The sequence below is a fragment of the Pygoscelis adeliae genome, unplaced genomic scaffold (genome assembly GCF_000699105.1).
Source record: "Pygoscelis adeliae isolate BGI_AS28 unplaced genomic scaffold, ASM69910v1 Scaffold4, whole genome shotgun sequence".
NCBI lineage: Eukaryota > Metazoa > Chordata > Aves > Sphenisciformes > Spheniscidae > Pygoscelis > Pygoscelis adeliae.
The window spans coordinates 11351356-11363637 of record NW_008824986.1 but is presented as its reverse complement, the minus strand read 5'-3'; the positions used below and the strand labels follow the sequence as shown (position 1 = coordinate 11363637).

The 12282-nt window shown below is 35.4% G+C and overlaps 1 protein-coding gene across 4 annotated transcripts in view; it reads left to right on the top strand.

Moving 5' to 3' along the window:
• Positions 1-3233: 3233 nt before the first annotated feature.
• Positions 3234-12282, top strand: part of PLEKHA1 (pleckstrin homology domain containing, family A (phosphoinositide binding specific) member 1) — a 23440-nt gene continuing 14391 nt past the window's right edge. For all 4 annotated transcript variants that reach the window (XM_009325878.1, XM_009325880.1, XM_009325879.1 and 1 more), the window contains exons 1-4: positions 3234-3398; positions 6020-6076; positions 7563-7608; positions 9673-9770. In XM_009325878.1, coding sequence (XP_009324153.1) covers positions 3258-3398; positions 6020-6076; positions 7563-7608; positions 9673-9770 — 342 coding nt within the window. In that variant the 5' untranslated portion in view covers positions 3234-3257. The remainder of the gene's footprint in view (positions 3399-6019; positions 6077-7562; positions 7609-9672; positions 9771-12282) is intronic.

The window sequence follows — 12282 nt, the reverse complement described above, 5'->3', positions numbered from 1 at the left end:
AATTCCTTTTATGAATCTTCAGAAGTAATGTGGTAATTCCGTCTTTGTAGCTTTTTTGGTCAGTCTGGAGTTGCCAGGAAGGGTGTCATAGTGGTGGTTTAGTCATGTGTGTTCAGTTGCTTTAGTAACTGGAAGAAAGGCACAAATTGATTTTTTTATGTGCGCTACAAATTGTGGTTCGTTAATGAAAGCTGAATAGAATTGGTATTAATTTACAGTGGAATCTTGCCAAGATGTAATATGATGGAAGCAAGACTTTTAAAACTTAAACAATTGCATGATTTCATGTTTGACTTCAATTTTATAATAGAGTTAGAGGGTTTCTTATCTCTTATTCTTTAAGAGCATCAGTCTGGTAGATGTCAGTAATCCCGTGAGGAATTTCAAACTAATCTGAAGAAAACAGTAGTTATACAACTTAAGTTTTTAAGTTAATGATAGCGTATCCTGTATTTTCATCAGAGGACAAAGGAACTGCAAATAGTATTATTTTGTAGGCTAGAAATCAGCTAGTAGTACTTTGAAATAGAAAATTTGTATGAATTTAGGGGTTTTCTTCTTTGAAAATTGGTTTATTGACAAATATGAGAAAGCTTCTGAATTTTGTCTTTTACCCTGGGGGGGGAAAAAAAAGTATTGGAGTAGCTCAGGGTTAGCTAATTGTATACTTCTAATGGAGTATTATGAGTATCCTTCTTTCATTTTTCATAAAGGATTTTTGAAAGGTAGAGGCTTTAACATTTGGTTGGCTTTATTCAAGGATTCTTAATCAATTTGTATCTTGTTTCAAAAACAAGTTTTCCTTGTTTCATTTTCTTCACATCTGCAGAGAATGCAGTTTAAGCCTGCTCAAACAGGAAACCAGCCACCAATATTTGCTTTTTTTACGCACAAGGCTTTTCTGGGCTTCATAAACTGTTGATATTAAGCTGAAATTGTGTCCCAGAAATGCTGCATATTTTGTTGAGGGACCACCTGGCACAATTGAGGACAATACTGGTAAATGACACATTTTTTAGTTCATTTAAATGAAAACAATGTGTGATGCCACCTTCTGCCTGCTGAGAGATATAATTTAGAGGATAGCTACCCTTAAGCTTGCCCCTAGCTACAGATGTGTTTATAGTGAGATGTTACTTCAGTGTGAAGTGATCCCAAGAGCCAGCATGTGAATTACTGATGAATGTTTGTTATGATTTTGACATTGCCTTGAGAGTGCTCAAGTGTTTGTTTTTGCTGTTACTTATAACTCAGTCACAGAACTTGTCTTAGATCTGTGATACCTAAATTGAGGAGCATACCAATAAAATTTAGATTACCTTAGTAGATTTTGTTACTTTATTGAAGAACAAACCTATGCCTTTGAAGATTTAAACCATCATTGCATACCTTAAATGTGGAGGTTCTTTTACCTTTTGGAGGTAGAAAGAAAAACAAATCAGTCAAGCACTTAATGGAAGGCTTATACACATTTAATGTCCTTGTAGCTAAATAGAAAATGTCTTGCATCTCAAACAAAAGTGCGTTAACTTTGTTATACATAAAAATGCATTTAACTTTAGAATTTAATAGCTTATATTAAAAAAAAAACCTAAACCACTAACATTTTTAATAGTCTGTCATTACTGTGATATTGCAATCTTTTCAACTTTTTGCAAGTACTGCTGAATTGAGATTTAGATCTGGTCCCTGATGCCAAACTTAAGGTATCAGACTTGAGTTTGCACCAGAGGATTAGTTCAATGTTGGGCACAAAAAAGGTTAGTTATCTTACAGATTGAGTTAAATGACTTAAAACTGTTTACTAGAAATTCTTCTAATATGGTATCAAAATCATGATAATAGATTTTTTAAAAATTGTTTCTCAAAGTGGTTGAAGCAAAATTTGACTAGTACTCTAATTAGTCATGTAAAAGGACAGCTGTAAATACAAGCATATATCTACATGCTTCTATATCTGATCCCAAAAAATAAATATATGCTTATCTGTATATCTGATTCCCCAAAACACTTTAAAATGTGCTTAACCGTATATCATGTTTTACTGTGGTGCGTCAAAAGCTAGCTACAGATAGTTACCAGGTATCTGCCTCATTGTGTGTGTGTATATAACTATATTTAAATCAAATAACTTTAAGCAAGGAAATAGTAAAGTTAAACAATTTCAAGAAATATTAAAAAGAAACTTCCATATTACACAGTGAAAGCTGAAAGATGTTATGAAAAGTGTGAAGTGCTTAAACCTTCTATGTCTCATGTTAATATCTTTGGATATGTACTATTTCTGAGTTTTGTAACAAAATGTAAAGAGGACTGAATTGTTTCTTTCCTGCTCTGGGAAAATTTAAATGTTGGTTTATTGCCATTTGTAGAGGAGTATGCAAATTTATCTTTGGTCTTACAAAGCTGGCTCTTAAGGTAAAATGACTGTCCTGTAAAATAAAAGGAAGCAAAAAAAAATGCAATAGCCTGCTGTAAGACAGAGCCATAAAAGGTGAAGCAGGCAAAATGGGAAAAGGTGGTCAGCAGTACAGATTTTTATTTTATTTATTTTTTAAAGCAAAACAAAAAAAGGCAACCCCCTCAAACCCCCCAAAAAACCAAACCTCAAACTGAGTACCACGTGGATATTAAGGATTTCAGTTTCGGACTAGGAAGTGTGTTCACATCTCAGTTGCTGCACATACAACTTCATTTTGACTATTTAATGTATAAGGATAGAGAGATGTCTGTTCTTGGACATTGTTAGACAGGAATTTCTTTTTGTAGGAGAAAACAAAAATGTGAACAATGTTTCTAAAAGCCATTTTGTTGAATTTGCTTAAGTAAAATATGAAAAATCACATTGGACAGTAGAGCTGCTGATAAAGATCCTTTCTTGACCACGAAAGGCAATGTCAAAGAAGGAAGTGTAAACCTAGTTGTGAAGGCGAATCTTTAATTATTCTTTAGTGATCTTGTAAAAGCTTGTCTTGATGGTTGTCTACTATTTACCACTTGTATCTTTGCACTTAGGGTATTAGATATCCTAAATATATGCTCCAAAGAAGTAAGAAAGACCTATCTAAAAATTCAGTGGTGGTAGTGGGGGGAAACAGCTACGCTTCACTTACTCTTCTGTAGAAACTTCTTTAAGCTACTAGTTGAAACTGCTCAAAATGTCGTGGGTAGGCACAGAACAGTCTTAAAATTAGTAACAAGGAACTTTGCTTAACTTACATGCTTTTTGGTCTGCAGTGTGATGTTCAGGGTCAGAAATGCCTTATGTGGATCGTCAGAATCGCATTTGTGGTTTCCTAGATATTGAAGAAAATGAGAATAGTGGAAAATTTCTGCGGCGGTACTTCATTCTGGACACACGCGAAGACAGTCTGGTGTGGTACATGGATAACCCACAGGTGAGATGTTCTTGGCAATTGTTATCTGGCTTTTATCAACTTAAACTTTTTCAGATTTTTAACAAATTTACTTAAGAAAAATGGGGTTTAATGTTTATGGATCTGGAAGCTGGGCAGGGGGGAGTTACATAAGTGAAATCATTGTTAATCAGCGTCTCTTTGCTAATATGTGCAATATTTTAAAGAAAAAATATAATTCATATTTCTGTTTTAAAACATTACCGATTGCAGCTAGTAGCAAAACATTACAAACAACTCGAACATCAGTGAATTGCCGACAGGAGAACTGGGGAATAGATAGGATTCTGAATTTGATACCTCAGTAAATCAGTTATTTGTTTTTAATCATGATGTGCTATATTTATTTTGTTTTCTGTCAAGTATCTTGAATGTGTGTTGCAGGTTCTCGCAGGCACTAAGTAGTGCTATGTAATAGAACCAGATGAGCCGAATCACATACTAGTTTCATTATTTCAGGTCTTTTAATTCACCTTTAACTCTATATGGAAGTATGTCGTTTTCCTTGCATTGCGTGGGTCAGTTAGCAGTTTTATGTTACTTCAACTGAATCAGTCATTGGAACACAATTTCTAATGATGCTTGTTGCAGTTTCAATACAGCGTGAATGGTATGTGAATGTGAAAAGCTTGTATCCATTATGGAGAGCATCCTTTATATGAAGGCTACTTTTACAAGGTACATGCATCAATGTGTTTTCTAGTATAGGGGAGAACAGGTAATTGCTTAGGGTTTGGGTACAGAGACAATGAAAGCATAGGATGTAGGTCAGCTGACAACTATCTGCCAGAAGAATATTCATGTACCATTCTGCCAGGAGGGCCACAGTTAAAATGCAGTAGAAGTCTACAGTTCAAAGGAACCAATGAAAAAAAACAATTAAACAATGTGTAGTTCAATGAATGTGACTTGTGACTGAAGCATTCAGAAGTTCTTAACTGAGGAGAAAAAAGAAACAATTTCTGGAAATAAGAGACTTCAAATGTTTGATCTCAATGAGTGATACGAAGCAGTTCTTTTCTTCGGCTTCTCCTGTGATATAACCAGGGCATGTGTGCAAAAACTTGAAATGCCATAGAAATTGCAGTTCGTCGGAAGTTTTAAGACTGATATTTGCAGTGTACACCTCTTAAAGGTTTTAGTTTAGGCTTTCTTTTTTTTTTAATGTTAGAGTTCATGCACAAATGAAAAGGTGCCTTGCAAGGGCCAAGTTGAAGCTTCTTGATTTTCTTCTACTGCTGCTTTAGTTTTGAAGAACTGCGGAGCTTTTATAAAGCCACTGTGTGAAGACCATTCTTAATCCTTGAAGTGATGAAACTCTTCATATAGGATGAGTCTGTGGGGTGTGCAGAACTTCACTGGGCCCTTTGTTGCGGATAGAAGTGCTCTATTTGTGTCTGTGAAAATCAGTTCAGCTGTTCAAAGAAATAATGTTTTTAAGTCCACCATTAATCACACATTATCCTAATATAAAGATTATAAAACTGGTGTATGCTGGGATCAAAATCATTCTGATACAGTAAAACTTAAATTTATTTATTTGGGCAGGATGGGAAGACTTTTTTTTTTATTTCAGTGTTACCAGTCTATAGTAAACCTAACCTACTTCTCACCTTTGAAATATGAATGGAGTATAAACCAATTATGTTTCTGTCTTTCTGACTCTGTGGCTAGCATTAGGCTCCTCTTTGCCATGTAGAAGTTCATGAGGCACTACGGAATAATGAAGAGCTCTTTAGCTGGGGCAAGGATCAGCAAGCAGATGCAGTACCATTCTTATGGTCTCCAGGGAGGCCTGTAGTGGGAAGAATGATACTGTAACGTAAAGGGCTATTTTGAAAGTAAAAATTGTAATGGAAAAAAGTATATGGAAAACAATGCTTTATTTAAAGGAATAAAATTAGGAAGACTGTTTCGTCAGAAACAGTTAATAAAAAAGTTAACCGTGGTTTGTGATGCTCAGTTCTTTAACTGTTGTATTTCTAGGCTACTAGATGATTGTAAATAGTAATGTAAATGTTAAGATTAGTGTACTAAGCAAGGATGTAAAAACAATGGACAGCTCCTTTTTGGATTGTAAATATATTTAGGCTTAACTCAACTTTAGGAAGTATCATGGTCTTTCCCTGCGATAACTTTAATATTAAATGATAAGACTATGATTTTTCAATCTGTTTTGGGAAATACGTGGGACAGCCTTTGAAGTATCTGACAAAATAGATGAATGTCACTTCTTGTCCCTTCCGCCTGCCCTGGTCAAAATACATAAGACTAACATCTGTTAAGGAAAAAGTATTCTTTCCGGATTTCCTGGATGCAGACCTGCAAGAATCCTTTTTCCTTTAGTAAAATACATAAACCTCTGAAACAATTACTATTTGTATTGTTTCTAGCAGTCTTTCTGTTTTTAGTTGATTAACAGATGTGTGTATAATAAACAAGTAGTTTAGATCCTGTTTCAAGCATACATTGTATATTGTCTATAAAAACACATAGGATTTTCTTTTTGTTTGTGGAATTGAGTTGTTTGCTTTTTATGCGTAAACACTGACTGTGATATGAGAATAAACTAGTTTCACTTTGTAACATGTGATTTGTTTCAGAATCTTCCCTCTGGATCTCCACCTGTTGGAGTCATTAAACTTACCTATATTTCAAAGGTAAGATAATATGTAAGACACTTGTTGCTAAATTTTGGTGATAACTACCAAGGGCTGCTTCTGAAGGCCTCAACTTTAGACAATTTTAAAAGCCTCTTATGTAGCGCCTGGGAAGATTTTTGCTTGTGTGCTACTCCTGAATTTTAGAGAAGTGTTACAAACACTTCAATAGTATCAGGTTAAAATAAGAACAGACTAATTACTGTTTTGTCTAAGTTTGTTTTGTGATTTCAAATGGCAGCTCTTTAAGATGCATAGAATTAATGTTTCTGAGCTGTATGTTTCAGTTGTTTCAGTTTTTGATTTCTAATTAGTCTTGGAGAAAAGACAGGCCATTTATGAAGTGGAAGATAAGTCTTTGGGTGTGATAGTCTGCAAGTAATAATGACCTTTAATAGATAGAACAGAAAAATTTATAGAAAATACTTAGTTCATTACACTCTGTATACACTCACTTTTGAATATGTCTGAAAGAAAACTGTGAACTAAGAAAGTCTCCATGGTTCAATTTGTAACAGATACTGCATTAACAAATAAGTGGAGAAAAACAATTGACCTTCTCTTGTCTTTGTGCTCATTTCTCATCCTTCCTTTGCTTTTCTTGTCATACTGCATCTTCCCACCTTCCTTGTTTTGTGTTCTTGTAAAAGGTATCATTGATGCTGGTTGTATCATGAGTACAGAAATGTCAGCGGAGACCTGCTTATGTCCTTCTTGGTTTCCTTCTTCTATGCTTACTCTGCCCCAAACCTCACAGTTGTTATCTTAAGAAATCTGAAATCTTGTATCTCACTTTTAATGGGAGCGGGGGTGGTCACCTGTGCTTTTGCACCTGTGTGCACCTTTGAAGGCAGCTCAAGTGTGCCTCCTGTGCAGATGCTCTGTCTAAGTTTCCGTAGTTCTTCTAGTTACGTAGTACGTGTTTTTTGTTTCTGGCAAAAAAAAAGGTTTTGATGTGAGAGTGCTTTGCCTTCTCCCCCACCTTTGATAGATGTGCTCTATAATGTAAAAATGTCGACACCTCTCTCAAAACAGGACACCCGCTTCTCTCCTTCCCCCAACACTGCAACATTTTAGAGACTTCTAAAGAAAAGTGGCTGCTGTTCTTTTTATGTTAATGAACTAAAATACAACTAATGTCCTTGACAGTATGAAATGTCCTTGAATTTTTAGTTCAGTTGAGACGTAGAACTTCAAAATGCAAGTAGAAGTGTTATGTTTTCAGATTTCAACATTTGTCTGGTAATGAATCCTTAAACTGGAGGAATAGGAACATATGGCTTAAGCTGTCTTCTTACCATAGGTTGCACATCTGGAACTGAATTTTATATAGTCTTTTTTGTTATATCCGTATATCTTTATACCTAACAAGCTTGCTATGCTGCTAATCTTCAAATTTAGCCACTTGAAAGAGGAAAAAAAATTGTGATATCTGATGTATATTTTGTATGCACAGTGATATTTATAATCTTAATTTCCCTGCTAGGTTAGCGATGCAACTAAGCTAAGGCCAAAGGCAGAATTCTGTTTTGGTAAGTTCTTGTATGCAGCGTGTACATCAAGTACATTCTTCAGAAATTTGAAACAAAGATAATGTTCTGCAATTCTGTTACTAGATACAGCTGGTAGTGTATTTCTTAAAAATAGCTTGTATTCGCTTTTCTTCTTTAGTATGAGGGAAACGTTGGCTTCTTCAGAAGGTGTTTTTGTGGCTTTTCATATTGCAGCGTAACAAGGAGTAGGTGAGAGCTGTTTTTCAGATATTTGAAATTTTTGAGGCATTAATAAGCTAATAAAAAATGGTGGGTGTTTTCAGAAACGTGGCATGCCTGTCAGCTGTGAAAACAAGTAATTTAACTATTTTAATCAGTATTACTGATAAAAGAGTTGATTTAATTGATCTAAAAATACTGTCAGACAATGCTCTTAGGTTAAATTTCAGCCTCTATTGCTGCACCGAAGAAGAATTTGCTTGGGGTACCTTCTAGGTTTATTGGTACTTAAACTTATTTAAACTTGAGTAAAGCTTTAGATAATCATAAAAGCTCCTTATGGTCTCTTTTTAGATTTTTCTTATAAGTAATTTGTCCAGAATTTACCATAATTCCAGATTTGTTTGACAAGCAATTGGCATTCACAAAAGTATGTGTAGAGACTGGAATCAGCCTCTGCTCTGTTTATGAATAACCATTCCTTATGGCTGCATTCATGCTAAGAGTTATAGCTCAGATGAAGGTACTGAAAATGCCTGAAGGTTTTGTGACAATTAGTTAAGGTGTCCTTTGCCATGTGCAGTGTTGTACAGGCACAGAGAAGGCAGCTCTACTGGACTGGTGCAGTCTCTGTGTTGGCGCTCATGAAACACTTGGTAAACCACCCCTGTGTGTAAGGCATCAGGCATTCTACACTAGTACCTAGCGTGGCAATTCAGTGCCATCTGCAGATTCCTCTGCACGTGCATGTATAGAGGTGTTTGGCTTCGTCAGTTGTAAAGTTGCTCTTTTCAGTGGGCCAGCTCTAAAAAGCCTTAATGGTCCAAGATGCTGGCTGAAAGCTTTTAATATTTCTGATTTATTAAATTTTTTTTGATACTTTTTAGAGGAAAAATTTACGTTTATTGTCTTTTTATTTAAATACTGGGAGTTGTTGTTTTAGTCAACTCATTATACAGTTCAGTATTTTGAATTTATGTTTGCATCTAATGATGTTTGCTTCAAACCGTCCACTTTGGGGAGAAAGATGATAGAGTAAAAAGTATCTGTTTCTGGCATGTGTTTGCTGTTAGCAATGACCTGAAGAACTGTTATGTTACAGGTAGAGCAGCAAAATCTGTTCAGACTTTAACTGCAATGCTTTAAAGTTCTGGGAAGGTTTTAGTCACTGTTCACCTTAAAAATGATTTCAAGAGAAGCTCTTAATTTGTGAGAAAACTAGCCGTGATTTTTTTGCTGTTACACAGAAATATGTTTGTCCTTTTTGGATAAAGGTATGCTGGTGTTGCCAGGTAGATATATAAACTTACTAAAAATATGCTTTCTCTGTCAAGTCACTAAAGTAACATGAAGTTTTATGTTCTGGCTATTTTAAAGTTGTTTGGTCCTGAGCATCACATACTTAGTAATCCATACCGATTTTTTCCACAAATTAAAAAAAAAAAAATCAGTGATCATAGTCACATTAATGAGTTTGTTGCAAAGGATAACAGATACTGGTCAGAGGATTAAAAGGAGAAATTGTAGAAGTCCCCCTGTATAAAAACTTGTTGCTTAGGGAAATTGAGAAAAGGGAAATGGAGCTGTAGAAAATTCTGATAAAATTGAAGGCTTTATTTCTATCTAATAAAAATTATTTAACAAATCTGTACGATGTGGTTTAAGTGGAGAGCTTAAAAAAAAAAGAAAAATAGGTCTTTTTAGAATAAGGCAAGCCTGTCAAGTGGATGTATGTATCTTAAGATGACTTTCTAAAAAGAAATGCAGCAGGGAGCTTAAATACTTCAACTGGATTTTCCATCTGAAATGAAATCTTTTTATGATGGTGTTACGTTTGCTCTTAAATTTCAGTGTTGTTAACTTTTCATAATGGTTTTTTAACAGTTATGAATGCAGGGATGAGAAAATACTTTCTACAAGCCAATGATCAGCAGGACCTAGTTGAATGGGTAAATGTTCTGAACAAAGCTACCAAAATCACAGTAAGTGGTTTAGTTGATATTTAGCAATGCTTTCAAATGGTGACTGTCTCAAGGTGCTTAAATGTAACCTTTGCCTCCAGTTTTTATGCTAGAGTAGTCTTTTTATCTCTACAAACAAGTCTTGGCTTGGCTTTCCAAGACTTGGAGAAACTGTACAGAACTCCCCCTAAACTTGAGTTTGTTGTACTTCTTGCTTTGGAAATTGGACAAAAATGTGATTCTTTTTTATTACAGCATATGATGGTTTCTAATAATTTAAAATTAACCATACACATTTAATATTAATTGAAATATCCAGAAGACAATTGCAAGCAATTAAAAGATACACATACATTTGCCTGGTGTCAAAAGTTTGTATTTCTTAAAATATCACTAAAATAATGAGCAAACACATCATGCCATGTTCCAAAGGCGCTCTCCTGATTTCAAGTAACATCCATTCAAAGAAACATTAATGCATTCTTCTGATAAGTGTTTAATTACTCGTAATTGTAATTGTAAATTGTTTGTACCAGGACAACTTGTTGTCACATGATAGAAAACCCCACGTATTACCTCAGTCTTTTCAGGAGGCAGAAGTTACGGTTTTGTTTTCTCTCCAGTTTTGGGGAAGTGATGACATGAACTGTTTTGAGAGCATACCCTTACAAAGAAGGGATTTTGAGCATGGGTGCGCACATTTGTATTTCTTCTCAGTAACTTTCTCATTTTTAGGTTATCTAAGGATGTTTCCATGAGTAGTTTGCATTGTTTTAATGTAGCCCTTCCTTTGGAATTATAAAAACGTTACTACTAATAATAAATACAAAACCCAGAAACACAAAGCCTTCTCACTTGGGTTTTTCATAAGGAGGACACACCACAACCAGGCTTGAAGTGTTTCCAGTTCAAGAAATAGAGTGAATAAAGAATTAATTGCATCAAATTAGAATTTAGTCTGAAAGCTGTTTATCATATGTTTAACTTGCATTCTAAATGGCTGGTGAAATCATTAGTATTGTTTGTCTTTGAAGGAACAAGCCTTTGAACTGTTAATCTGTTCAGAGGTTATTTAGTATGGCCAGGGACTTAATCAAATAATTAAGGTCATTCAATTGTTAATTTTCATATGAGCATTACTTGCTGTAGATTGTAATCCTCCAAGATTCGTTGCATTTTTATACTCGTGAGTGCTGATAATCTCAAAATAACTATGAACCTTTGCAATCTAGCACGTGGTGTACCTATTTAAGTACTATTTGAAAATGCATTCATATGAGAAGGTGGTTGTGGGTTGTCTGTAACATTTTAAGTAGGAGTTTGTGATGGCTGAAGCACTTACCCATAAAGCTGTAGCTACAAGCCCCTTCTCTTGAAAGGCTGAGGCGCATCATCTGTGTGCACTAGGAGAATGCCTTATCCTTCAGTGCCAGAACTGGCTGTGAATGGAGTCACCTTTTACCTGTACTAGCAAAGCTGGGTGTTGTGCAAGGCTAAGGGGACAGTGGAAGTGAGAGAAGGAGCCTGAGGCCACAGCTGAGCAAGCTGCTGAGTGCCACCTTCACTTGGCCAGGAGGAAGCTGTCCTAGGCTGACGTTTGTGCTCTCAGGGCTGTTTGTACTTCTTTGCAGGCTGTTTTTTTGTAAAATAAGCAGTCCTGGCCATAAGAACTAGAATCACAGCAGACTATAAAGTAGCTTTGTTTTTGTCTAGATCAATTCAATTTCAAGTTTTGAATGTGCCACAGTCTTGCATGGTAATTCACTGTGTAAAGACAATTTGTGTGTCCTTTCTGAAGGGATTTGGATGTCCTATGTAAATATCCAGTAGGTTGCTGGCTAAGGTATTTTGGTGTGAGACTCTTGATCTCTTCTTGTTGAAGTCACTTCAAATTTACTATATTAATACTAGGGGTGAAAGGAGATTATAAATGAAAATGTCTTAGGTAGCCAGTTAGCGCAGTTTTTAAGTTACAGGTGTTTACTTCTTGCACAAACTCAGAAATTTGAGTAAACGTTTTAGATCAAAACTCTTATTGGGGAAATTAAACTCCTCTGGTGTTTTGATTGCTTTAGTTCCACATTTGAGAGAATTATCTAATAGTTAATGATAGTTAGAAATAGGTAGTTAGGGTAATTTTGGACAGAGGCGGTACACACAGTCTTCACGCCAGGTATTGGAACGTGAGTACAAATGTCATACTGGTCAGGCATCCTATTTGGCAAAAGTCTCCATGCTGTAGCCCTGTGTTTATGGCCTTACTGTGCTAGCTCTACAGGCACTGGGGCATCTCCAGTCTAAAACACTTCTTACTAAAACTGAAAGCAAGTGAAAAATAAAGAACCAGTTCTTCTACAAATTAGCAGTGCTTCTTGAAGATCAAGTATAGCACTTATGGCAAAGCTGGGAATCGATTTTTAGATTTCAAGACACCTGGTGAAATGTCTTTACTGGCACCAGTTTTCTTCTGAGAACTAATGCATAGCCATCGCAACAAATTTTCATGTAAGCTATTTCTAGCCTTTTACAATTA